Source organism: Notolabrus celidotus, chromosome 7 (genome assembly GCF_009762535.1).
Source record: "Notolabrus celidotus isolate fNotCel1 chromosome 7, fNotCel1.pri, whole genome shotgun sequence".
NCBI classification, from domain to species: domain Eukaryota; kingdom Metazoa; phylum Chordata; class Actinopteri; order Labriformes; family Labridae; genus Notolabrus; species Notolabrus celidotus.
In genome coordinates this window covers 20,420,045-20,447,975 of record NC_048278.1, presented here as the reverse complement: position 1 = coordinate 20,447,975, position 27,931 = coordinate 20,420,045, and the positions used below count along the sequence as shown (strand labels likewise).

The 27,931-nt window shown below is 40.6% G+C and overlaps 1 protein-coding gene across 2 annotated transcripts in view; it reads left to right on the top strand.

Moving 5' to 3' along the window:
- Positions 1-27,931, top strand: part of slit2 (slit homolog 2 (Drosophila)) — a 97,313-nt gene that overhangs the window by 64,080 nt on the left and 5,302 nt on the right. Inside the window, exons 7-32 of one of the 2 annotated variants that reach the window (XM_034688752.1) lie at positions 167-238; positions 486-649; positions 1,110-1,248; positions 3,105-3,176; positions 3,301-3,372; positions 6,160-6,231; positions 6,528-6,671; positions 7,392-7,555; positions 7,870-7,893; positions 11,882-12,032; positions 12,162-12,236; positions 12,522-12,665; positions 12,903-13,046; positions 13,143-13,309; positions 13,419-13,551; positions 15,308-15,376; positions 15,727-15,798; positions 16,447-16,518; positions 16,624-16,695; positions 18,719-18,882; positions 20,084-20,208; positions 20,454-20,551; positions 22,400-22,539; positions 25,585-25,678; positions 26,827-26,964; positions 27,313-27,553. In XM_034688752.1, the coding sequence (XP_034544643.1) occupies positions 219-238; positions 486-649; positions 1,110-1,248; positions 3,105-3,176; positions 3,301-3,372; positions 6,160-6,231; positions 6,528-6,671; positions 7,392-7,555; positions 7,870-7,893; positions 11,882-12,032; positions 12,162-12,236; positions 12,522-12,665; positions 12,903-13,046; positions 13,143-13,309; positions 13,419-13,551; positions 15,308-15,376; positions 15,727-15,798; positions 16,447-16,518; positions 16,624-16,695; positions 18,719-18,882; positions 20,084-20,208; positions 20,454-20,551; positions 22,400-22,539; positions 25,585-25,678; positions 26,827-26,964; positions 27,313-27,553 (2,970 nt within the window). In that variant the 5' untranslated portion in view covers positions 167-218. The remainder of the gene's footprint in view (positions 1-166; positions 239-485; positions 650-1,109; positions 1,249-3,104; positions 3,177-3,300; positions 3,373-6,159; positions 6,232-6,527; positions 6,672-7,391; positions 7,556-7,869; positions 7,894-11,881; positions 12,033-12,161; positions 12,237-12,521; positions 12,666-12,902; positions 13,047-13,142; positions 13,310-13,418; positions 13,552-15,307; positions 15,377-15,726; positions 15,799-16,446; positions 16,519-16,623; positions 16,696-18,718; positions 18,883-20,083; positions 20,209-20,453; positions 20,552-22,399; positions 22,540-25,584; positions 25,679-26,826; positions 26,965-27,312; positions 27,554-27,931) is intronic. The other variant, XM_034688751.1, reaches the window with a different exon arrangement.

Genomic DNA, 27,931 nt, shown 5'->3' with positions numbered 1-27,931 from the left:
ATTCACTGCTCAACTGATTTGAAATGTATACTGTTATTACCTGACATTGAGAAAACTGTTCTCCATACCTTTCTCTGCTGACTTAGTCTGTGTAAAGCATCCCTGTGTTTGTAAGAGTCCAGTAAATCTATTAAATGTGTTGTTTTCTGCTCTTCTCCCTCCTCAGCACCCTTAACAACAACAACATCAGCCGCCTCTCTGTGGCCAGTTTCAACCACATGCCGAAGCTCAGGACCTTGTAAGTGGCACACACAGATTATTTTCTACACATTACTGCCCAGAGGGAGAGGCTTCCTCTCATCGTCTCTTGTTTGTACAATTTATTGATTGATCCCTACTTTCACCTTCACCTATTTAAACCGCCCTGCTCCTTTCTCCCCCATTCTCAAATATATTATTTCTCCACTCCCCCCTGAAAACCTGTTCCTACCACTTGTTTGCTCTCCTCCTCCCTGTGATCGTCATCATCTTTTCTCCCTCCTTAGTCGTCTGCACTCCAACAACCTGCAGTGCGATTGCCACGTGGCCTGGCTGTCAGAGTGGCTGCGACAACGCCCCCGTCTGGGTCTTTACACGCAATGCATGGCCCCACCGCACCTGAGGGGGCACAATGTGGCTGAGGTGCAGAAGAAGGAGTTTGTCTGTGCAGGTATGTTCAGTTTATAAATGAATTTGCTCAACTACTTCTTCTACATCTTGAAACCCCTTGTTAGTTATATTTGAAAATCCATATTCTGCTTTTTCTCGTTTGCTTTTCCTTGCTGTCTTGCTCATGCTTTTCAAGAATGGGATGAAGGCAAGTATTTATCTTCCGATGCATGGCTTGGCTTTAACCCTAAGTACTGCGCCTACTGATAAGCAAAATTTCTGCAAACTGCTTTAAATAAAAAAGCACTTATTCAGATACAGCATCCACGAAAGACAAGGTCATTTTTATTTTTAGGAACAGTTTCCCTCTCTCACCTGTACACCTTGTTGCCTAGGTGTTTTTAAATGTCTGGATTTTCTTCACTGGATCTTGCCAGCTTCAACATCCTTTGCCTCTGGATTTTTTTTCTCCTGGCATAACTATTATAAATTACTAATATCGACCCTCTCTCTCTGTGTAGGTCACCAGTCATCATCATCTTCCTCATGCAGCGTGTTACAGTGCCCAGAGTCATGCACCTGCAGTAACAACATCGTCGACTGCAGAGGAAAGGGTTTGACAGAAATCCCCACCAACCTGCCTGAAACCATTACTGAGATGTAAGACACACATACATGAGTGCACTCACATGCACACACACACACATGCACACACAATCTGCTCTGCTCTGCTTGCATATACATGCACTTTAGCACACACTCCTGTATCTGCACTCAGTGCAGTGATATTTCTCCTGCTCTTTCACTGTGCCTCTTTTTCCTTTTTTCCCTTTGTCTTTTTCCACCTTTCTGTTTCACTACTTCTCTTTCTCTCTGTGCACTCAAATAAAACCACACATCTGTGAAATGAGAAAGACTGGTCATGCAGCTCTTCTCTGCTTAAGAAAATAATGAAGGGATGAGGAAGTAAGAATTGAAAGATTAAACTGAAGGACACGGCAGATCATATCTCAAGCTAAAGAGGGGTACAAGAAGGGTGGAATGACTTGAGTCAGCAGGTGTAAAGTGCAAAAATGACAACTCAGGACCTGAGTTGAACTGGTCCGGTCTGAGACTTGACTTGAGACAAAGCATTTTAGTCTGGAGTGTGTTCTTGTTACATTTGTAGAAGAAAACGTGAATTGTGCTAGCCATGCATATGCCATGAATACTTTCAAACAACTGACATTATATTGTTTGAAATTTAAAGAATTAAAAGTTAAAATTTTGATTTAACACTGACTGGAAGGTGTGTCATTTTATCAGTGAGCATTTAGAAATCTTGCTTCTGAAAAGCGTGTGACTGAATTTTGACTTGCCTGAACTGATTTTGAGACTTGACTGAGACCTTTTTATACATGACTTTAAAACTCTGACTAATTTGATTGGCCAGAATTGACTAGAAAACAGTATTTGCCATAGACTTGTCACATTTGATTTGAGACTTTACTTTAACTCTTTGATGTGACCAAAGACCTAACTTCGGACTTGGTTTTACAAGCGTTTGGGCCTAACTAGGACTTGTCTCAATTGACTTTAGTCTTGTGCTGAGAGATGTTTTCAAAGATACTTAACTTGCAGTGGTCCAAAATGATTGAGACTTGAACTGAACCTTTCTAAATTGTTTGGAGACTTCAGATGTGTCTAACATGGCTTTAGAATTGCAGTTCAGATCAGATAAATTTAAGCCTTTAATATATTCTATACCTGTCCATTTATTTTGACTTGAATTTTCTGTTGACTTTAACCTGACTTAGGACCCCGTGTGACAAAACTGTAAGACTGAAACAAGCCTGTTTGAATAGATTTTATGCTCAAATTGTGACCTTTTTTAACAAACTAAACAAGTCATTATGCCAATCTGTTGATTATAGACTTGACTTGATCTTCTGCTGCCTGACTTGAGACTTAAATTTGACATTGCTCTAATGACATAAAAACAGATCAGAGAGTACAATGCACCTGAGCAGCCAGACAAACATACTGACTCCAAGGTATTGGAGTGGAGCTGAAGAGAGCAGAGCAGCAGATGAAAACAAATGTTTCACAATTGAATAGTTGGTTTGCAAATCATGTTCCACAGCCTTTCCTCTCACAGCAACTGAACATGTGAATGTTTAGAGAGTGCTTGTTTTGGTCTGTTTTCTCTTTGTTTTCTCCCTCCTACCCCCCTTCCACTGTCTTGATTTGTTTGAGCGTTACTGACACAGTCAGACTGGCACTTAATGGAACGCTGCCCAGATAGTGTGCCTGTGTGTGTTTGTGTCTGCGTCTCTCTATACACATGTTCAAGAGGGCAAAAGATCAGAGAAATGTGACAAACTTTGGCACAGTCATCAAAGAGACTTATCTGGAAATGTTCCCCTAAGCCAGAGCCCCGAGGAATGAGCAGCAGTCAACGATAGAGCAGAGATATCTCGGTGATAGGGGAATGTTAATGTTGCTTCTCAATGGTCTGTGTGTATGTTTGGTTCCAGACGACTGGAGCAGAACGCCATCAAGGTGATCCCAGCTGGAGCCTTTTCTCCTTATAAGAAGCTGCGCAGAATGTGAGTAGATGAGGAGATATACGCACAGTGCACCATGTTAACCAACTAAAGAACTTTTGTGTTTGTGGCCTGTGTTGACCTCAGTGTTTTACACTTACTTTTTCTTTGGCTCTGTTCTTCACAGAGACTTGAGTAACAACCAGATATCAGAGTTAGCATCAGACGCCTTCCAAGGTCTACGCTCTCTCAACTCACTGTGAGTACTCTGTGAAATGTGTCTAATAAACATGCACTTTTCAATTCAGACGCAAAATACAGCGTCTGAAACTCATGAGGAATGTCTAATGTCTGATTGTTCAAAACTGTTTAGTCCACTTAAATTAGGCCTCTCTGTGTTTTAGGCCGCTACTTCTCATTATAAACAGTGTAGGTGACTGAAACTAATATATGACACCTGTTGAAACACCATCTAGGCTATGTCAATAAAAACAAAAGGGCCAAAACACATACATAAAAAAAATATCTACAAAAGTTTTGCAAGGTGCATGCATATAGCTTAGTCTGTACCAGGTATCAACATATTAGGTATCATTTCTGGCTAACTATTTATTCATGTGACCTAGCATTGCTACCTACTTTATCATAATGAGCTTATTAAAATATTATGTAGAGTTACAAATAAGAGACCAAAAGAGCCGCTGTTACGGAGATATGGCAAATTTTGGTGCAAAACCACCAGTGTTTTGGCTAACCAAGGCAGCTCCTGTTTTGATAATAAGGGCTTATGCTCTCCCTGTTTCGCAAGTAGCTGTCATACCTCTGTGTTTCTTTAGTGTTGTAGCTATCACGACTTCCTACTTAAGCTAGCTACATTATTTTGTATGGTTACAGTTACTTTATGTAGATAAAAGCTATTTAAACAGTGCTGTGGAGGTATAACATTTATACCGGAGGCTAAAACCCTTGTGATACACTTTTGGCTAACATTATTATTAATGTAAGAACTTCTTCTTTACCTAATTACAATGGGTAGAGATTAAGGCCAAATTTAAAGTGCAAAAACTAGAACTATCCTTTAACTGTGGCCTCAAATTGGCGGTATTATTTCAAACTCCAAATCAATGAAATCCAAAACAAAGACAGCCTGTCTATGAGGTGTTTTAGATGCACTTTTGACAGAACCACTGCCTTCCTCTTCAACCTGAGTCTCAGGTCGGACCATCTGCTTTGCGTGTTAAGCTTTGGTAAAGGAAGCCGCAGAGAGGAGCAGGAGAGGGAGAGACGGATGTAGAGTTATTTCATGAAGGAGTTATATTAAGGTCCTGTCTCTCCAAAGTCAATAATTCATAGATGCTGAATTGCTGAATGGAGGCTTCTGCCACCTCATTACACATTCACCACAGAGAGAATGGGACACACACATTCATGCTGACACACCACATGCAGTATGGCTTTCACATTAGGCTTCACTGTGTGTTCATCGGGTGTCAGGGTTTCGTTAAAGAGGATGTAAATGAGCCATCGATTTTGTCTGTGCGCGTCTGGATGTCAACGTTTGCGTCTTTGTGCATGTGAAACAGTACACACTAAAAGCGTGCGAGACATAAATGAAGCGTTCACTCCCCGCACTGTGTTTCCCAACCTCAGGTCTCTCGGGGACAGCCACTCAGCACAATGAAATAAAAGCCAATCTAAAACACATGTCTTTAAACTGCCTACATACACAACTAAACTCAGCGTGTAGCGTTGAGATGACTGATAACTCTACAAATGTGAGTGTGAGTGTGTTAGTCTGCGTCAGAGGAATTTCTTGGGCGAGGCAGTGATAGTCTCAGCCATGACCTGTTTATATTTGTAATCTGATATATTTATAAAAAGCATTTCACTGATAACGCACATAACTCACTGCAACTGCATCCAGATTTATGGTAGTTTTTTTATAAGTGGTGTTCAAATGGTAAATGTTCATAACTAGCTACACAAAATGTGGTGACATACAGCTAGTTGGTACAAAGTCACAGAGAAAATGTTTGTATTGTTTCATTTGTATTTCTGTTTTAGATTAGATTCTGTTTTAGATTTATATTAGAAAGAACGAGGGATTGGTGTCATTTTGTAACAGGGTCTTAACACTTCAGGTTGCTATGTTTTTCCACACATTTGTCTGTTTTTTTCAGTGAAGAGCCATTCTGTTGGTTTCATGCTGCACTCAAATAAAGCCAGTATAATTCAAATTTAAAACTATGAAAGTTCTTGTTAGTCTCACTTGGAAAAGCATAAAGCCTCATTCAGGGGCATTACAAGGGCACCTTCAGACTAATATATAAATTAAATCCATCGATTGTCTATGGGTTGAATTGATCATGCCGCAAGCTTAATTCTGTAAAGAACAAAGAAGAAAGCATTTTCCAAATTAACAGTTCATTATACCCAACAAAAATGTAATGCCTTGAAATGTTACATAAGAAAATTGGACTAATTCCACCACAGGCCACCCCCTGTACCCACCCCTGCTTGTTGTCACATTCTAGAAAAGGCTGAACCTGTTTTTTCATTGTGTTTCTGATTTTGAGCAGACAAACGGTTAGAAAAACCCAGACAATAACTAACAAGGGTTTCAATTAAAAATATAATTGGATGTAAACCTCTCGATGGAGGAGTTGCAGCCTTTTTTCTGAAGATTTCCTTAAGTGGAGATATTGTAGCTCTCAGACATTCCTCACACCTGTTACTCAGTATAACAACAATTATCCCCACAGGCTGCATCTTATTAAGGCCTGTTACAATTTGACATGATCACAGCTTCAACGCCCCACTGTCAAAAATAGTGGCAGCTGCAGGTTGAGAACGTTAGCAAAATTGTATTTTTATATTTGATATGATACTTTTTTTTTAACAAACACTGGTCCATCATAAGTTGTCAGAATACTATTAATTCTGCTTTTCTTTTTACAAAATGTATGCAGTGTTAATATAACTAGTGTGACAGGATAATATGTGCAGTGGTATTTATAATTAATAATGTAATGTTTGTGCTCCACAGGGTGCTATATGGGAACAAGATCACAGAGATTTCCAAAGGGCTGTTAGAGGGACTTTTTTCTCTGCAGCTATTGTAAGTTGGCACACACACACACACTTTATATACACACATGGTTGTTGTGAAGAGCCCTTATCCATATCTCATTAATATTCTGCTGAAAAACGCTTACTTAAAACATTGTCAACATGATTGAAAGTCATCATCACTGACTTGTAACATTTAAAACACTCTCTCAAGAATGATAACAGGATAAGCTTTATTCCCCATCCTCATTCTATCTCTCTCTCTCTCTCTCTCTCTCTCTCTCTCTCTCTCTCTCTCTCTTACTCTCCATCTGTCATTCTTCTTCATTCATTTCTGTATTTCAGGTTACTGAATGCCAATAAGATAGCGTGTCTCCGTGTGGACGCATTTCAGGACCTCCACAACCTCAATCTGCTCTCGCTGTACGACAACAAGCTCCAGACCATCGCCAAGGGGACCTTCGCATCTCTGAGAGCCATACAAACACTGTATGTACACACAAAGGCATACACACACACACACACACACACACACACACACACACACACACACACACACTATCACAGACCAGGTTTTTACTAGAAAATATGAATGTGTGAAACATTAAGCAGCAGCTGGCAATCATCACAGCAGATTGACTGCAGATGTAAACAAAAAGCTATTATATTTTTTATTATAGAAAATTCCCTTTAATGAAAAAACAGAAACAATCATTGTTTTTTTACATCTAAACATTTTTGTTTTTTCTATTTATTTTGTTTCCAGCACTTAAATAAAAGTTTCTAAATGATCTGCAAGTTTTTAAGCAGCTTTGAGAGTTCTAATGATCTTATTTTAAACACATCAATTTGGACTGCTGTTCTATTTTCACAATTTGAGATCTATCATTGAGTTACTTTACCTACGTTATTTGTAGGGGGGGCAGTTAATTTCCTTTTTAAAAACTGTGCAGTTGGATTTTAAAATAGTTTTAATCTAAGTGGATTTTGGAAAAGTCTTGTAAAGGACTCCAGCTCATTTGTCACAAAGAGAAGTTTCTAAAATGTATATTTTAAGATTACTGACACATGATTTTATTACACAGCAGCCATTCAATCACAAAGTATCCACACTCAAGCTCTCAACTATGTGTTGGTCTGTCAACTCACTTGTGGTTTTCTGTGTGCTCCATGTGTCCATGTCTGTGTGTGTGATTGTATGTGTGTTAGTCACTTAGCCCAGAATCCGTTTATCTGTGACTGCCATCTGAAGTGGCTTGCAGACTACCTGCAGGACAATCCCATTGAAACAAGTGGAGCCCGCTGCACCAGCCCTCGGCGGCTCGCCAACAAACGCATTGGACAAATCAAAAGCAAGAAGTTCCGCTGCTCAGGTAATAAAAAAAACAAACCACAAACACACCTTAAACACATCAATCTTCCCCTGCAAGATAAATTATTTGGGTTTATGATGAGTGACACTTGTGGCCTGCTGACTGTCCGGCTTCCTATGTGCTCATTCTGTGTTTTCCTGCTGGGATCTTCCCTTAACCTTTCTTTACTAACCTCAACTCGCTGTTTTTAGCATTCTCTCTAAACACACACGCACACACAAACCCATAGCTAGTGACTCCTGTATGCTTGGGTAGTCTTTGTTTCTTTAGTTGTTTTTTCACTGTCGCTCTCTCTGTCTCTGTCTCTCCATTAGCTAGAGAACAGTATTTCATCCCAGGTATTGTACAATAAGCATGTGTGTTTTAAAGCGTGTGTGCGCAAAGGCCACTGTGTGGTCCATCACGGCAGATGCTGCACCCTCACACACTCTTAACACTTGGAGTGACTTGCCTTGACTGACACCTTTTGAATGCCAAGACATTTTGCTCTAATGGTGTAACGCACATGATAATACATCACGTCTAACCAGGCACCACATAATCACGCTTTTGTCCTTGCTCTCAGGTTTTCCCACAGTTACTGTAACCTTGGCGATGGAGGGAGGAAAACAGTTGTGTTAATAAGCTCGGCCGTCTGTCAGCGAGGTGCTGCATGTGTAGACTCTGTAAAAGTGAAAGTATATTGGTGCAGCGATCACAGAGACTATATTTAATACTCGTCCTTTGCTTCTTAGCACATCTTCTGATAGCTAATGTATGAGCGTGTGTCCGCCAGCATCTGTGCGTGTTTCGCCCACTGCAGAACATCAAAAGGTCACACAGTCACCATGCTCAGAGGGGCACTGGGAAATATGTAAATCAGACATGCATATGAGATCAGTAACAGGGCTAAAGGCGGTCATTACCACAGTGGCACACACAGGAGGCATGGTGTGTGTGTGTGTGTGTGTGTGTGTGTGTGTGTGTGTGTGTGTGTGTGTGTGTGTGTGTGTGTGTGTGTGTGTGTGTGTGTGTGTGTGTGTGTGTGTGTGTGTGTGTGTGTGTGTGTGTGTGCTCACTGCAGTCATTAACTCACCGGGGGGACAGAGGTTTCAAAGCCCAGATACCACATACAGGGCAGAGCTGAATAATTTAGCAACATTTGCAGTTGAAAAGTTGAATAAACATGTTTTATTCTGGGGAACAACCTTGATATTTTGGCTTAACTCAATTCTTAAAAAATCCTCTGGTTTCATTTGCATCATGTCCCCTCTTTCACTGTGTTTTATTTTAGATCCTATCTCAAGCTTTTGTTTGATTTTGGGGACTTAAATTCAAGTTTCATCTCATCAGCCGTTCTTGTTAAATATCTGTGAAGATTCAACCTGCTAAAGTGATTCATGTCTGAGAATACACAAAATAATACGACCAACACTCTTACCTTTAATTGCTCACCAGCGTTGTGCTTTTATCTTGCTATGGGTTCTTTTTGTAATCCCCCACCTTCCCAAAAAACAAATTTAAATTACTCCTGTTTCAAGAAAAAAACGCTGGAACGTGTGGTGGATGAAAGCACCATCCTAATGTCATGTGATGTCAGCATGATCTCACTATCCACGACTCATTACCCGTCTAAATGAATCACTGCCCGGGGACTGAACACGAAAAAATTGCACCGTTTTTTCTCACTTTTTCATCATTTTCTGTCCCTCCTGTTCAAATAAACGAGTGAAACCCCTTCTTCTTTCTCCTAATGCCTCTCTCACACACTCAGGAGTACACCAGCATACAGGCTGTAAGTAACACACACCCACACGCACACGCTCACGCACACACACGGTTCTTGCGTCAAACTCCAATCCCTTCTCCTCTCGTCCTCTGAGCCGGGCTCTGACCTTTGACCTCCTCTGTGACTCCTCGTGTTTGTCCACCAACAACAAAAAAACAGAAGATTCAAAAGTTTTATATTTTTTAACACAATGGATCATGTATTTTTTTTCCATGCAGTTCCTGTGTGTCCGGTGTGTGTGTGTGTGTGTGCCCATGTTTGTGTGTGTGTGTGTTTCTCGAAGTCAGGGCTTCTCTTGCTTTCAGTGCTGCTGTAACTCTCCTCCCACTCCTCTGTAACTGCTGCTCTGTTCTCCTCTGTTGTGTCTGTGAGTTTTAGAAACCTTTAGATGTTCAAGTCTCGCCTTCTCCTCCCCACCTCCCCCGCTTTTTTCTTCACTGTTCTTTCCAACCTGTCTGATCTCCTCCTCCTCTTCTCCTTCTTTCCACTTTATTCAGACCAAGTCATAAATTTCCATGAGTCAGTCTTTATCCTTCTTTTTCTCTATCATCTTTCTCCGTGTTGTCTTTATCTAACCCTTCTTACAATCCTCAGCTCCTCTTGCTTTCCTCCTTTTTCATCTTCTCCTCTCAATTATTTTTGCCTCCTTCCCTCCCCTTAACTCTTCTTCCCTCTCCTCTACAACTGTTCTCCTTATCTGTTTCATTCTTCTCCCCCTCCCCTTCCCTCCTGACTCTCTCTCTCTCTCTCATCCCCTGTTCTCTTACCTCCCCCTGACAACGCACCCCCTTTTCCCTGTTCTTTCTTTTTATACTCTCTTCTTCTCTTCTTTTACAATCCTCTCCTCAATCATCTTACTTCCACTATCAATGTTTGTTTAATTTCATACTTCTTCTTAATGTCACACTCTTCTCTCCTTCTTACCCTTGCACCCATCTGTCTCATCCTCCTGAGCCCCCCTTCTCATCCTTTCCTCTCTTCCCTTTCTGTCTGCTTGTTCCCCTCTTTGCCTTCTGTCTTATCTCCTTTTCGCTCCTCACCCGGGCATTTATACTTCTGTCTGTTTTTTTGTGGTCTACTCCTCCTCTTTGTTTCCTCCCCTCCTAACTCCTTCTTACCCTTACCTTTGTTTCCTTCCTAACTTATTTACCCCTTAACACTTTACTCTGCTCTCCTTTTATCTTCTGTTCTTCTACTTTTTTTCACATCCTCACTCTCATTCTCATTGTTTTCGTCTCCTTCTTTTTGCCTCCTCACTCACTCCTCCACTGGCATCCCCTCCTACTTCAGACCTTTCCTTCACATATTCTTTTTTGCCTTCTTGTCTCCTCTCCTCTCCTCTCCTCTCCTCTCCTCTCCTCTCCTCTCCTCTCCTCTCCTCTCCTCTCCTCTCCTCTCCTCTCCTCTCCTCTCCTCTCCTCTCCTCTCCTCTCCGTTCTTACTTCTCACCTCCTCTAATTTTCTCCTTTCCTTTCCTCGCCTTTCATTTTTTTCCTTTCCTCTCCTTCCATTTCCTCTCCTTAGCTCCTCTCCTTTCCTCACCTTTAATTTTTTCCTTTCCTGTCCTTCCATTTCCTCTCCTTACCTCTCCTCTCCTTTCCTCACTTTCTCTCCATCCCACCTTTCCTTCCACCTCCTCCTTTACTCCCATCATCTGTTTTTTCCCCTCCTTTACATCAACTCCCCTTTCCTCTCTCCTCTTTCCCTTTCTGTCTCCTGTCTCTATCCTCTTTTCTCCACCCCTCCACTCATTTCTCCTCTTCCCTGCTACTTTCCTTCTCATCCTTTTTCTCCTTCACCTAATCCTCCCCCCTTCCTCTTCTCCTCCTGCCCTCCCCTCTCCCCCCTGTGTTCCAGCGGAGGAGCAGTCAGTCAGCAGGTTGTTCCTTTGTGCTTGATCTAACCATGTGGCTGCCAGGTTCCTATAGTGGAACATGGTTCTGTCAAGCACCATGGAACGGCCCTGCGAACCCTGCAGCATGGCCGAGACGCAACAGACAGCAGTCACATGTCAACCCCAACCTATCAGTGTGTGTGTGTGTATACATGTGTGAGTTTGTGTGTGTACAGTTTGATGGATTGCTGCCTGTGTGCGTGAGCATTTTTCTGTGCTGATCCAATATTTTGATGCTGTTTCATTTGTGTTGTGGTTTCGAACACTAACACTTTCTTTGTAGTCTGACAGGACTGAAAAATCTCCAAAATGCTTCTTCTCATGTGTACGTGTGTGCGTCTGTTCTCGGTCTTGACAGTTTGTGTGGTTTATGCACTTGGCTTCTTGCAGGCTGCGACACACATGAAGCATTTTGAAGTAAAGCTAAAGGGGAGTGTTGCATACAATCATAATTAGGATTGTTTTATGGAATATATTTGTTTTATTTGTAAGATTCCTTCTCCAAACAAAAGCAGCACAAACCTTTGCACTTTCTTCCATTGTATCACAACCTGTACTCTTGCCATCTGCTTTGTTTTCTTCAGAACCGCTGCCAGTAAACGCTGGGGTTCAACTCTTGCACGATATACGCCTTTGTTGATGTTTATTTTGTGATTGTGATCAGGTACGGAGGATTACCGCAGTAAGCTAGGAGGGGACTGCTTTGCCGATTTAGCCTGCCCCGAGAAGTGTCGTTGTGAGGGCACCACGGTCGACTGCTCCAACCAGAAACTCACCAAAATACCAGATCACATCCCTCAGTACACCGCTGAACTGTGAGTCACACTGTGCTACCACAAAGCGAAATGTGTGTGGTACAGAGGAAACTTTGATCTCCTCCTCCTCCACTGTCTCCTCTGTTGTTCTTTTCTTCTCTGACCACCTCTACTCCTCTCTGTTCCTAGGCGTCTGAACAACAATGAGTTCACTGTGCTCGAGGCGACGGGGATCTTCAAAAAGTTGCCTCAGCTGAGGAAGATGTGAGTCAGAAATGTTGTAACGTAACGGGAACAAAGCGTCACAAGTATTTGTCAAGAAGTCATACTAAGGTCACACTAAGAAAACTATGATGTATATATGTCCACAAAAAATAACGTGTAATTCTCTCCACACTTTACACCCTTCTGCTTCTTTTTCTATCTTTACCCTCTTCCCTCTGGCTGCCTTTGTCCTCCACTTTTTTTTATCAACATCTTTTTTTCTCATGTTTTGCTTTCTTACTGCTTTCTTTCTACTCTTGCCCTTGCGTTCCTCCCTCTTTGCAGCAACCTAAGCAACAACCGCATCACTGACATAGAGGAGGGGACGTTTGAAGGAGCCTCGGGGGTCAATGAACTGATTCTGACCTCCAACAAGCTGGAGAATGTGCACCACCGCATGCTGAAGGGACTTGCTGGCCTCCGCACACTGTGAGTCTCACAGTCATTGAAATGCAAAATCTAATCACATTATCATTTTGAATGTGTGCACAAAATTCAAAATGCTCTCACACACTGTGATAGCGGACACACAAGCACTTAAAACATGTGAGCATACATAATTCACAGGTTTATATTATCTTAACTATATCACTTTTTATTGTTTCTCTGTAAAATAAACAGAAAATGAATGTGTGTTTTAATCTGTGTTTGTGTTTCTGTGTGCAGCATGCTGAGGAGTAACCGCATCAGTTGTGTGAGTAACAGTAGCTTCGTTGGGCTGAGCTCAGTGCGACTGCTCTCACTCTACGACAACCAGATCACGTCCATGAACCCGGGAGCCTTCGACACGCTGCACTCTCTGTCCACACTGTGAGTACACACACAAAAAGGAACACATAAATATAGTGTACACCTACGCATATCTACAAAAGGTTAACCTTCAACTCACATTTCTTTGTTCTTCAGCAATCTTCTGGCCAATCCCTTCAACTGTAACTGTCACCTGGCTTGGCTCGGTGATTGGCTGAGAAGGAAGCGCATCGTCACTGGTAACCCTCGCTGTCAGAATCCGTATTTCCTAAAAGAGATTCCCATCCAGGATGTAGCTGTCCAGGACTTTGCCTGTGAGGAGGGTGAGTCAAAACAGATTTACATTTTATCTGCATCCATTGAAGATTTTTGTTTCTTCTTTTCTTCATCACTGTTCTATCGCCCATCCTCCCCTTCCTGTATCTCCATCAGGTAACGAGGAAAACAGCTGCTCTCCAGTACTGAGATGTCCAGCAGAGTGTTCCTGTCTGGACACTGTGGTGCGCTGCAGCAACAAGGGTCTCACGACTCTGCCTAAAGGCTTGCCTAAGGAGACCACTGAACTGTGAGTTACACACATCATTTATTGCAGTCTAACCAGGTAAATTGTGTAATGTAGGCGAGACATTTTGTCACTGAAAAACACCAAAACTACTAAACTTTGCTAGATAATCTAACATTGTTATGTGTTGTATTAAAGTTTGATGAGTTTCTCCACCAAAGAGCAAAAGTTTTAATTATTATCAAATGCGTCCATGAATAGATATTGTTATTATGGTTAGTATAATCCTAGTTCCGATTTGAATGATATTTACTATTTTTTATATTACTTGTAAAGCAATTTCAAATAAAGTTACAGTGTCTTAAAGACAAACTAAGATATAACTAAATGAGGGAAAGAGTGAAAAGAGAGTCATGAAAATTCCTTTTCATAAAAATAAGCAATAAGTACCTGTAGGTAGAAGTGACTTAAAGCTCCTGTAAGGAGATTTTTGATGGTCATGTTATAGACTGATTGATACTGTCTCTTTATGACCCTGAAAGCACACAGGGCTTTTGGTTGAATATTTAATCCTTCTCGATTATAATTATTAACGCTTGTAAATGCTGCTAGGGATTAGGTGTTAGTTGAGGTGATAAACAGCAGCCTCAAGCGACAGCCTTTGTTCTACAGAGCAAATATTCATAGTGAATGATACATTTGACTGTTAAAAGACGGCAGGGAGAGAAAAATGGGCCTTAGATATGTACAGGACAAGATCAACAAAGAGATACATTCACAAACCCTGTGAAAGTGCACTGATAGGAAATGTGTTTTCAAAAGGGAAGAGTTTACAGGTAAGAAAGTGCCTGCTAGATTCAATTGTACTCCTCCTAAGAGGCAGTTTTGGACTGACTCCCAGAGCATTTCCCATCACTTTTCTATTTCTTTATGTCCAATTTAACAGAGTAAAGACTCTGAGAGATGTCATTATGCCAGTTCCTTCCACATTTTTCAAGTCAAAAAGCAAGGGAGTTTTTACAATCATTCTGCGCAGTGTGAACAGAGAGTCCACCAGCTGTCCTGCCAGCACCTTACGGTGGTAATAAGCTCTGTGCATACCTAATAAATAGTAAATTTGAGTCATTCTTTTACTAACTGAAGCTACTAAGTAGGGAAACATATGAAAAACTACACATTAGCATTCAGTCACAGAGAGAGGTAAAATACTCTATTACAGAAACGAAACCCATTAAACTCACACTTCCACACACACTAAATCCCAGATGATCCCAAAATAATAGCCCTAAATTAAACATCAGACAGCAAGCCTGGTGGTATTTTCTATCATTCCACTCCTCTTCCTGTGGGGAACGTGCTCTCCGCAATATTAACAAAGACTTAATTAATATGCTGGATTAATTGCACATTGTCACACAGCAGAGGAGATAGGATCACAGACGTGAATGCGTGTGTGTGTGAGGGTGTCAGAGGAGAGGATGGTTTTACTGTATTAGCGGATGCCTGTGGGGATATTAAACCCCAGTGTTTATTATGGCTGAGGCTGTAATGACTGCTCACACTGCTGGAGATGAAGAATTTCCCACATGGTGAAATAACTTCATTTTCTCTCTTCTCATGTTCCTTTCTTTCCCAATCCTCCTTACATCTTCTCTACATATCTTTTTACACACTCTCTCTCTCTCTCTCTCTCTCTCTCATTCTCTCTCTCTCTCTCTCTCTCTCTCTCTCTCTCTCTCTCTCTCTCTCTCTCTCTCTCTCTCTCTCTCTCTCTCTCTCTTTCTCTGTCCTTTTCTCCACCCTGTTCTCTGTCTCTCAGGTACCTGGATGGTAACCACTTCACTCAAGTTCCTCTGGAGCTCTCCAATTACAAACACTTAACACTCATGTAAGTTTCTCCCCCATGACCTCAGTCATAGCTCATCATCCAGTCAAACCCACAAATGACAAATCCAGATTTTTGCACAGTCAAACTCACAGAAACACACTTTAACCAGGATCGTGATTTGGCCTGTGTTTGCAGCTCTGTGCTCTACATACCAACACTAACTACCTTATGTTCAAGCAGAGCTCTGTGTTATATCACTTTTGATGTGACGCTGGTTTGGCCATGATATGTAGGCTTAAAAACCAGAGCATAGAGGAAAAATATAACACAGTGTGTTTGTTTTGTTTGTGCATGTGTTGATTGCACTGCCTGTGTGTGTGTTTTATGTATCTGCTGTGTTTCCTTTTCAGTGATTTGAGTAACAACCAGATCAGCACGTTGTCCAACCACAGCCTCAGTAACATGTCCGAGCTGCTTACCCTGTGAGTCTGGCTTTATATTGGTACCTTTTCAATGGAAGTTTGTTTGTGTGTGAAAGAGAGAGAGCGTGTATGTGTGTGAGTATATTTACAAAAGTAAATCAGGAGTTTTTTTGTTGCAAATGTTTAGAGTTATAGTTGTAACACATATGAGTATTGTCTAATGTGGGCCACTTTAGTGAAAGCTTTTTTTAGGGCACTGGTTAGAAAATATCATACGTTTCATTTCTCATGAAAGCAACTTCATGTGCAGCTTGAGGCTGTAATAAAAAGATAGCCAAAACCCAGCAGCCAAAACTGAAAGAAAATGCTGAGCTCACACAAAACCACTGCCGAAAAAAAACACATCAAAAGTTCATAACAAAAAAGTAGATTAAGATAGAACAAAGAAGTCAGAAGTTGAAGATGAACTTGTTTGAGACCAGCAGACATACTTATAACTTGCTAAAGGTTTAAATGAGTGATCGCTTTAATTTGGCTGCATGTGTATGTTTTAAATGAAATACATGTGTTTTTGCGTGTCTGTTTGCTTGACTGCTTTGCCAAAAAGAATGTACGTTTTATTCTCTTAAATGCTGCATTCAAGCTTATCATGAACAAAATCTGTGCTGTTGTCTCCATGCCAACACATTTACTATGTTCCTTTAAAAGAATCCTAAGCTACAACCGCCTGCGGTGCATCCCAGTGAGGGCGTTCGATGGACTCAAGTCTCTCCGTTTGCTGTAAGTATCTATCTCACAGTGACACGTTCAAGAAGCATATCTCAGAAGCGTTGCACAGACATGTTGAATTTCTCTTTCTTCTTCCTTTTTCTCACCCTTTCTTAGATCTCTCCATGGTAACGACATATCAGTAATACCAGAGGGGGCCTTCAAAGACCTGTCGTCGCTCTCCCACCTGTGAGTAACTGAAAATCATCACTGTTTATTGCTTTACCTCAATTTGAAGTATCAGTCTTTTACCTTATGGACTTCCATAACGAAGGACAGCAAAATAACAGCTCTATCTTCTCTCTGCCACTCTGATCTGTTCAGTTTAGATTTCAAACAGGTTACGCTTTTATCCCAAATCTTTCAGACATTATTATACAGCACTGGCTTTAAATTAGTAATCAAAGCAGGGAGTATTCTGTGAAGTTAAATTTTTTGATTCTTCCTCTGAGCTATGCATCATTCTTTGTGTCAACGAAAACATGTCTGAAATTCTAGTTAATTTTTTTTTGCTTGATAATGAATATATATATATATAAATTCATTGATTTACAGCACAAAAACACCTGTGCTAGTACTGTGAGAACTCCAGTGTAAAGATCCTGGATCCATGGTAGAAATGCACAATGCTCTGACATATTTAATCAATAGTCAGATAAACAGCATATAACACAGGAGTATCTTGTTGAGAATGATAAAATGATGTAACTAAGACATGAACAATTGATTTTAAACTCTACTGAGGTTATACTTTTTCTCTCACTTCAGTTTCCTTTTTTTTAATTTAAACTGAAAACTAAGCAGAGGTTATGTCAGGTGCACACACGCAGGAGATGGAAGTTCAGATTGATACTTTTAACTTTGGATACCTGCTGGTGGGAATGTCAGTGCCTATCCAGGAGGCCTTCGCCAGGATCAGCACCATGGATAGTGCTTGGAACAGCCTGCTACTTTGTCTAGTTCTATCCCACTGCAGAATAACAGTCTGATATAATTGACATAATATCTTCCCACAACAGAAATACCTTTTAGGATGTTTATATCAAGCTATACAAGCAACAATTAGTAGACAATGTAAAACTGTACTGAGTATCTTTGGTTAGTTGTAAGATGTCGTCAAGTAGCTGATGACTAAATCTGTCATTGTGCCACATGAATAAAGTACCTGATGCCAATAAGCTAGTGCAAGTAGACTTAATTGCTCAGTCTGAGTACAAAAGAAACTCACATTAGACAATGGTCATTAAGCTCAAAAATAAAAAGTTTGTATTTAATTATAGCAACATGTACAGAGGCCCAGAGCAGCTCTGCTGTAGTTATTTTTCTCAGTGCTGTTATCTAGAGATCCCCATTCAATATTTTGTTTCTTGATGAAATTAGCTTTTGTTTTTCTCAATAAGGAGTGATTATTGTCTCATCACCAGGCAGGCAACAAAGATTTGTCTCCTCTAAGTGATTGTAATGTTCTTTTGCGATCAGAAGTGTAAGCATGGCTTTTATCTTAACGGCTGACGCATTCTCAATCTTTCATATCAAGGAGAACACAATAATGATCACACATTAACACATTAGACTGTACTTCAGTTACGATCCACTTATTAATTCTACCTGACAGTCATGATGGCAATGAAGTCAGTCAATAAAACAGACACTGGTTTCACTGGAGTCTTTACTTTCAGGAAACAAAGCAATACAATTTACTGCAGAACATATTTTTATCAGCTTTTGTTCTCTGGAGATAACAGAATGAACAAACCTGTTATCAAGGTAGAGCAGGCTTTTTACCTTGACATAGAGAAATAATTAAATGTTGGGATTTTTATGATATCAGCATAAAAGAAGATTACATTTGTAGCATGCCATGCTCTTCAAGGCAACTTTGCTACACAGGACACTTCTAGCATGCAAAAGTGCTCTCAGTCCTCACCATATTTTCAATCTCATTAACCACAGTTTCAAACTGAGTTTGACATTGATGGATGGTGTAGTCTGTAAGTATTTAGGCAGTGACAAGCTTTCTTTTGTTTTGGCTCTGTAAACAACGACTCTTAGGGTAAAGTGCTGACTTTCCATAAGATCCCAGTTATTGCCAAAGCACACTGTTCTCACTTTACTCTCTCTCTCTCTCTCTCTCTCTCTCTCTCTCTCTCTCTCTCTCTCTCTCTCTCTCTCTCTCTCTCTCTCTCTCTCTCTCTCTCTGTCTCCCTCTCAGGGCTCTGGGTGCCAACCCTCTGTACTGCGATTGCCACATGCAGTGGCTGTCAGACTGGGTGAAGAGTGGCTACAAGGAGCCTGGCATTGCCCGCTGTGCCGGCCCCGGTGACATGACAGACAAACTGCTACTCACCACACCTTCCAAAAAGTTTACATGCACAGGTAAACATACAGCCACACACACGTACAAGTACATACAGAATTTATATACCTACATTCAACCTTTGTTCCGTAAATGCATTTCATAAGGTGTTGCAAGCATGCACACACATACTTTGCACAACAGCAGACCATGTTTACTTAGTTTAATCACATAAACACATGCTTGACGAGGACTCCAGGAGGAGACCACAAGCTGCCATTAACAGCTTTGCTGTCCAATGAAAACCATATACCTCCCAAATTTGTTAAATAAAAAATAATTGGGTCTTGGGAAGTCTATTTTTCTTAGTGAGGATGAATTTTTAAAAAGTACATTTATTTTCCAAAGTGATGGGACAAATGTTTGAATCCACATGTTTTAAATATATAATCACTGAGCTTATCTGCAATCTAAAACAAATTATATAATGGTTTTCAATTGACAGCAACACATGTAAGTATTTTATTAAGACTAAATTCCACAAATTTGCTTTTTAGCTGTGATTCCTGATACTGCAAAATGCTTCTCACTGCTGACCCTAACTTTAAACCTTATTACACATTAACTTTGAATACGTTACTAAAACCTATTTTTAACCTAACCTAACTCACACACTGTAGAAGTCCCGGGGCCTTGTGGTTTTCTGGTGCCAGGTAAAGTAGAAAATCATCTCCCAGTATTTCCTCCTCAGTGCCCTTATGCCCAGCTCCTCCAGACAGTCCTTGCCCAACCTTCCTCGCCCTCTGAGCCCTGACAAAAATGAACTGCTCCTCTTCCTCCTTGGCCCTCAGTCTCTGACCAGCACTGTGTGTCCCCACTGATAGGACTCTGTGTTCTGTCATAAAATTTGTGGATATGAATGTCCTCAATACAAGTCAAGGTCCTGCACTAAAATCTTGCAGATTACTCATTTGTGGTCCTGTATCATGTTTTCGAATTCTCCTCATTACATCTGTTTAATTATCCTAATCCTTTAATTATGTTATTATTATAATATTTTCTGCTCATTGTAAAATAAACAACATTTCTGCAGCCAAAAAAGTTGACCTCCAAGAATGCAAGATTTCTGTAGGATCCTGATCTTGTACAGCTGTCTGAGTGCACCTCAACCTCTATGTCCTGACTGCCCTGAGTGTAGAACAGTAAACAAAACTGTTGGTCTTTGTGGTGTGTGTGTTTTGCGTGCTTGTGTGTGTGTGTTGGTGTGTTTGCATCACACAGGTCCAGTAGAAATTAGCATCCAAGCTAAGTGTGAGCCCTGCCTGTCCAACCCCTGCAAGAATGACGGCACCTGCTCCAACGACCCTGTCAACTACTACCGCTGCAACTGCCCATATGGATTTAAGGTACAAACACACACATACACATGAAGCAAAAAGATTGTATTCACCAGCTTGTGTACCTTTCATAGGTGACAAGTAGTGGCATGTTTCTGCTCAAGACAGATGAATACATTTGGGGAGGTTTTAAATGAAGAGAAATTATATCAAACAACAACCCTGTCTCCAACTGATGCAAAAACAGGGTCATTTTAATTTTTGTTCACTGAAAGCACTTTCTAATGTATGTGTGTGTGGTTGTTTGCATTCAGGGTCAAAACTGCGAGGAGCCAATTCATGCCTGTATCAGTAACCCATGCCAGAATGGAGGCACCTGCCACCTAAAAGAAGGAGAAGGAAGCAACTTTTGGTGAGCTACTCTTACAGTTATTTCCCCAGCCTGTTATTTCTTAGTGATTGTACCCATATGGGCGATGTGAGAAGATATTCCACATGCTTATCTGTTGAAATGTCTCAAGTGAATTATCAGATATCTCCCAAACTTTTGAAACTTATATGTCTTCTATGTCCCTATAGGAAGGTTTTGGGACTCTGTGACTTCTTTGTGGGTTATTTTGGATTGGGATCAGGGCTTTCAATCAACAAAAAAAAGCTGATATACAATCAGGGCTCATGGGGCTTGGAGACACAAGTCTTCACCAACCATGTAGCGTCCTATTGAAGATGCTGATGACTTGTAATTTGGGAACCCTTGGAGCTAACCTGTGCCGCTTCACCTTTGTTAGACCCTTATTTTTGCGTTCCTTTGATCCTGTTTCATTGGCTTTGACCTTTCTTTTCTTAAATCTGTCCCTTGTTAATACCCCACTTTCAAGGAAGTGCAATGCTTAATTGCTAGAGTACACCTTTAGCATTTTAATTGCCAGGACAGCAGCTCTCTAAATCACTCTCAGGTCTTTTTTTGTAAAGCTACGATTAGGGAGCTGTAAAGTGTGGCTTTCATCAAATACCATGATTAAAACAGTAATTTTAAACACTTCTGTGGAGGTGCGTAAAACCTGAGGGCACCTGAAATGTCTGTTAATTCTGTTGCATTGCTAAGCTGTGTGTGTCTGTCCCCCAGGTACTTAACACTTACCTCACTAGTGTGGTGACATCGGCTTCAAAAACGAAAAAGAATATTTCTTCAGATTTATATTACAGCACTGATGCTGTACTAAACACCAGACATCATCTGTTAGCTATCATCAGATCCTTGATATCAATACAAAAAGCAATGAAAAAGTGATTCAGGTATGGGATTGGTAGACCCATGGAGATAATTTCACCCATAATACTGCTAATGACAGGTGGGAATGAGTGTACAGGAGGTAAAGAGCCCAGGAGACCAGATGTGTCCTCGCCCATGCTGTGAGAATCACCTTCTCTTCATTATGTTGTTTAGTATTAACAGGAGGGGATGTAACGCCTGTCTGCACGCTCCCAGCAGATTTTATCCTCCCACACAGACACTAGACCATCCTCTACACACTCATTCTACTGTCTCCCCAACTCTGTCTTTTTCTTTAGTCCCTCTCTTTGTTGTTTCTGTCACTTTTTCATCATAGTACTCATCTTCATGTCTGCATTTTCATCTTCGGGCACTTCATTTTCCTTCTCTGACATAAGGGGTTGGAATATTCATGGTGAAGAGCTGTCGTTGACTGTATAATGAGATATTAATCCACTCGAGTGTGTGCCGCATAAGAGCTCTTTATTAGACCCATAATATACCACTCTGTGTGAGTGTGAGGGTGAGTGTGTGTGCGTGTGTGCTTTTGTGTGTGTGTGTGTGTGTGTGTGTGTGTGTGTGTGTGTATGTGTGTGTGTGTGTGTGTGTGTGTGTTCGCGTGCGTGCGTGCGTGCGTGCGTGCGTGCGTGCGTGCGTGCGTGCGTGCGTGCGTGCGTGCGTGCGTGTGCAGTAATAAACCTGAGTAGTAGTCACAGAGTTGAGGCACGCTCGCGTTAACAGAATAATGACTCTCTACTGGGGATATGGAGATGAAGCTGACACTGCTGATATGAGCTTAACGCATGGGTAGAGTGTGTGTGTCTGTGTGTGTGTGCGTGCATGCGTGCGTGCGTGCGTGCGTGCGTGCGTGCGTGCATGCGTGTGTGGACCTTCGTTGTCCAGAGGTCCACAAAGATCTCTCTTGACATCCATCCATATGCGACCCTACATGAGTGCTAACATGTACGTGTGTCCATTTGACCTCAGGTGTGTGTGCCCTGAGGGTTTTGAAGGCGACGCATGTGAGATCAACATCGACGACTGCGAAGATAACGACTGTGAGAACAACTCCACCTGCGTTGATGGGATCAACAACTACACATGCATGTGTTCTCCAGAATACACAGGTACCATACTTACACATAAGTTTGATAAAGTGGGAGGAGCTAATGCTTTTCCTTGTTTCTGATTCCAGGTTTCAAAATTTCACAGTGGTATTGAAAAAAATGTTTTTGTTAAAGCCACAGTTTTAACTATTTCAACTTTGTGTATGATCATTACATTTGTTTGACACTGCGGCATAGCAGGTGGCTCAGAAGACTCCAGTACCCATGAGCCTTTGCTCCCTTTGACATAATTGAGAAACAGTCAGCACCAGTGTGGTTAGACACACTGTCAGAACTAAGAACTGTAAGTGTAAGAAGCTGAAATTAACCGAATTAAGCAACAAATATAAATTTGTATTTGAGTTGATATTTGAGTTGATTTATGCAGATTCTGTTTCTCAAGTCATACTGTTGTTTTCTCCTGCTGTTAGCAGTAAATACAAAAAAAGCTCTCAAATACACCCTCTTGATTGTTGTTTGGCTACTGTGCTGTTTTTGGGTGGTCTTGTACTTTGCTCATTCCAAGAGGCCTCACCCATGACATCAGTCCTAGACCGCTATCCCTCTCCCCCCAAACACCATTTATATAGTCACTACACAGTTCTGTTAGCTTCTTCTATAAGTGGCCAAACCCTAAAGTGAAGCATGATTCTTCCCTGCAAAGGATAAGTTTACATGATGATACAAAAGTCCAATTGTAGCATTCTCTACACAACTCATCATGTGTTGCAAATGATGATGTGTGGATGGTGTGAAGCAGCTTGACCCTGGAAACCCATGTCTAAATATGTTTCCACTGGTAGTTTGGAAGTTAGTGATGTGAAAAAAAACTGAGGTTCATTCCACTAATTCTAATTTCTAACAGTTTCTATGCAAATTGAATGACCATGTGCCGGATTTTAAGCTATGGGCATGGCTGAAACCCTTCAGTGCAGTCATTCATAATGTTGTCACCGGACTGTTGTAGTTATCATGATAACACAGCCTTTCTATAATATTGGCAATCTGATTACATTGTCTAACTAACACTAGTTTGTTGCTACTTGTTTGTCTGCTTTTGCACCGTGCTAATCATCTCTCTATGCTAACCTTTGTAGCTGTGTTCTCTCTGTCTTTTTCTGTGTTGCTGTCCTGTCTCTTTTTTTCCTGTCTTGCTGCTTTCTATCATCCGCTGTCTTATTTTTTGTGGTTGCAGCTGCTACCAATGAGGTGGAGAGAGGTCAGTCTGTTCTTCGCTCTGTTGCTCCTGTCCCTCTCTCTTTCCTTGCTTCCTTCCTTGCTTCCTTCCTTCCCACCTTGCCTTCCTTGCACTATTGCCTGCTTTATCTGTGCTCCCAAGAAATGCGATATCCAAGTCCAAAGATTTAGTATATTGTCTACAGTAAAATTCCATCTTAACAGCGCATGTCCACGATTATGACTTAACTCCAATTTTTTAAATCCTCCTCTTGAATACCTGGTATGACTCGCTGCTTTGTGCGTACATGTTATATCTGTACAAGCAGACTATACTGTGTCATTATGTTTCAGGTGAACATCTTATTTCTGCCACCTGAGCAAAAGACTCAGTAATTTCCCCAAACAACTGGGAGCATAGTCTTTTATCAAACATTACTCTGACAGGAGTTCATTGTTTATTCATTGTAGACTATTCTTAGCCATGAATTGCAATGCATTGAACAGTGCCTATCAAGTTTCAGGTTAAAAAGTGTGTTGTTTTGTCTTTGTGACTGTGTATGTATAATGTCATGGTTGTGGTACACAGAAAGTGGTTTAAAGTTTATGTGAGGCTGCAGCCTTCCAACTGATAATTGTACTTAAAGTATACCACTTATTAAGTAACTTTAAAGCTCCTTTAAGGAACTTTTTGTTTGTGTTGATTTAGGCGCCCCCTGTGGACAAAGCGATACATTTTTCTTCCACTGATGATTTTGCTCCGAACATGATGGTCTTCAACACAATGTACACAATATATGTCACACATTGAGAATCTTTGCAGTGTAATACAAAAAAACGGCTTTTGCAGGGTGCTGTTTAACACTTAATCAGACATGCACCCTCTGACATCCAATTCCTCCGTCAATAAAAACAAAATAGAAATTGACAGCCTTGACGTTGATGGCCTTCATTGTTTTGTAGGTCATCTGGAGAAGTCAAAGTAATTTTCAGTCTGTTTCATAACAACATGAAAACGTCTCATAGGAGCTTTAATATAACTTTTTTAAGCAACTTAACTTAGCTTGTGTTACAAAATTTGAAAGTTGTAAAGGTAGCATTTGAAATAAGAAATAAATAAAAGAATACAAATAGAATATCTTAGCATTTTGCTGAAGTACTAATCATCGTTAGCACTTCACTCATATTAAAGAAGGTTAAACTTGTCTGTGGTCAATTAATAAACAGGTCACCGTCTTTTATATGGAACTCACCACTTCCCTTTAAAGCACTTACATCCTCTTTATTCTATCTGATTACACACTTCAAAATGTAGATAAACATTAGAAAAATAAGTCAAAGCATCATCAGTTTTTAGTATACTTATGAGTAAGTAAAATAGCCACTGAGATAGAGGCACCAACATGCATTCGCATCCCGTCGTATCACACAAACTATTTCATTGATCCCCAAGTGGTCCTATAATTATTCCACTGGTAGACCTGTGCTGTCAGGAGTATTGGTTTATTCCCTGATGCCTCATCAGTGATTCACAGGGAGCTCAGAGTTTCAGGATCATCAGGACACACACGGGAATATCAGCAGGAATATGACATTCCCAGAGAAGAAATCATTTATCAGACCACTGTGTTGAGAGAGAGAGTCATCCATCATCAGAGCATACATACATACACCACACACACATGCACATTTTTGTTTATGCTGCACAGATACATACAGTAGTCGACTGCATACACACACACAGATGCACAAGTAGACACAAAAACACTGCAAGGTAGTGAAAGCTTGGAGATTCTCATTTTATATATGGCTTTACTGATGTATTCTTTTTGTTAATCATATGCAGAGTATTGAAAAAGTGTTTATTTATGTGTCTGTGTGTGTTCTTAGGGGAGCTTTGCGAAGAGAAACTGGATTTTTGTGCCCCAGAGCTGAACCCATGTCAGCACGACTCAAAGTGCATTTTGATCCTTAAGGGATACAAGTGAGTGGACAACACACTTACACACTTACACACTTACACACTTACACACACACACACACACACACACACACACACATACATATATATATATATATATATATATATATTTAGAGTGTAAGGTGTTAGCACTGTTTTCTCCTTACACTCCCTCGGGACTTAAACACAAACATTTCTCACACTGAAATAAATGAACTGCTGTTTTTTTTGCAGGGATAAGCGATTACTGTGTGTATGAATCTGTGTGTGTGGAGAGGAAATGTGGTTTTCATAAGATTACCTGCACAGTTTGTATCTTAAACCTGTCTTTAGTTCTTACTCTCTTATAATATGTTCTGTGGTCAGTGTAATGTGCCAGTGCCTTTTTGTGTGTTTTTGTTTTTACACATTTGTATGCCGCAAAAAGCTCTTACCTCTTTGATGTCTACATATGACAGATTTACTGTCTAGATCCTACTCTCAACTCTGTTTTCTGTCCCTTTTAATAAGATCAGGTCAATGTTTTTTGTGTTAGTACCATGAAACTAAAAATTCTGTACTATATAATACATAATGACACGATATGACATGATGGGACACAATATGATGTGATACAATACAACGCGATACCACAAGACATGATACGATAGAACACGATATGACATGTTACAATTGGTTGGATTGGATAGGATAGGATAGGATGTAATGTAATGTGATTTTAATTGCTGTGTGCTATGTGATACGACACCTTACCATACAATACCTTACAGAAAAATACAATATCATAGGGTACAACATGATATGATATGATATGATATGATATGATATGATATGATACAATATGATACTATACGGTACAATTCGATACGATACAATAAGATTCGATACAATACAATGCACTTACTTGTCCCTTTTTTGGACTTGAATACTGCCTAGATTTAGCTATCTTCACCATAGCACTAATGAATAAAAACCCATAAAGACAACAAATATTGTTGCACTTTTTTGAGTGATGAGAAAAAAGGTTGCTTTTCATTGTCTAAAACACAATATATCACCACAAACCACACTGCTATCGACTGCAATAAGACTGCTGTCTACTCTGATGTTCAAGTTAAGAGGAGTTAGCAGCCATTCATCACCATGTGTGTGCGTGTTTGTATAAATTTCAGGTGTGAGTGCACTCCAGGCTATGTAGGTGAGCACTGTGAGCTGGACCAAGATGACTGTGAAGAGAACAAGTGTCAGAACGGAGGACAGTGCATTGATGCGGTCAATGGATACACCTGTGTCTGTCCTGAGGGATATAGGTAAGGCTCACATTCCAGTAGGAAGTCAAACTCACACATACATCAAAATATTACTCTCATGATAGGTAGTATCTATGATAGTGCATGTTATGCGTCAAAAAAATTGCTTCTATTTATACTATGCCCCTGAAAACATTGTACTTCCATGCTGGCTGTGTTTGTATTTGCAGTTAGATGTGTGGAAGTGACATTAGATGTTTACATTACCATTGTATGCTAATTTATTTTTCCATTTCCTCTCCATGTTTTTTTCGCCAAAAAGTGCAGCTTGTAATTGTTTCTAGTGACTATATTATAAATATCAAACCTAAGGTAATTCTCAGCTTTGTGTGTATTTGTGTGTGGCAGTGGATTGTTCTGTGAATTCGCTCCCCCAATGGTCCTTCCTCGCACCAGCCCCTGCGACAACCACGAGTGCCTCAACGGAGCACAGTGTGTCGTCGTGGGAACAGATCCCCAATGTCAGTGTCTCCATGGGTACGAGGGTGAGCGATGCGAGACGCTCGTCAGCGTAAACTTTGTCAACCGCGAGTCCTACCTGCAACTTCCCGCCAGTCACCTCTCACCGGACACCAACATTAGTCTACAGGTGAGAAATTAACCGAGAGTGTGTTGATCCACACTTGGTGCTGTCATAGCTTTGTTTAAAGATACAGCACGCTGTGTTTTCATTGGAAATAAGCTATGCAGACCTCCAAGCCACGCTCAGCCACAAGATGGTTAACAGAAGGATTTATTTAGTAGTTAAAATGCCAAATAACCTTTATGACTGGTAGAGACTTAGTCAAGTTTTTACCTTTCATTCATTACAATAAGTTCAGGTCACCAAGGTAATGCTGGTCAACACTTTAAACAACTAAAAGAGAAATTAAAATGTATGCTAACAGGCACAAATTAGTGATAACATGAAAAAGCAGAACTCTGATATAAGAAACTTGTGTTTCTTCTATTGATCTTTAAGCTGACT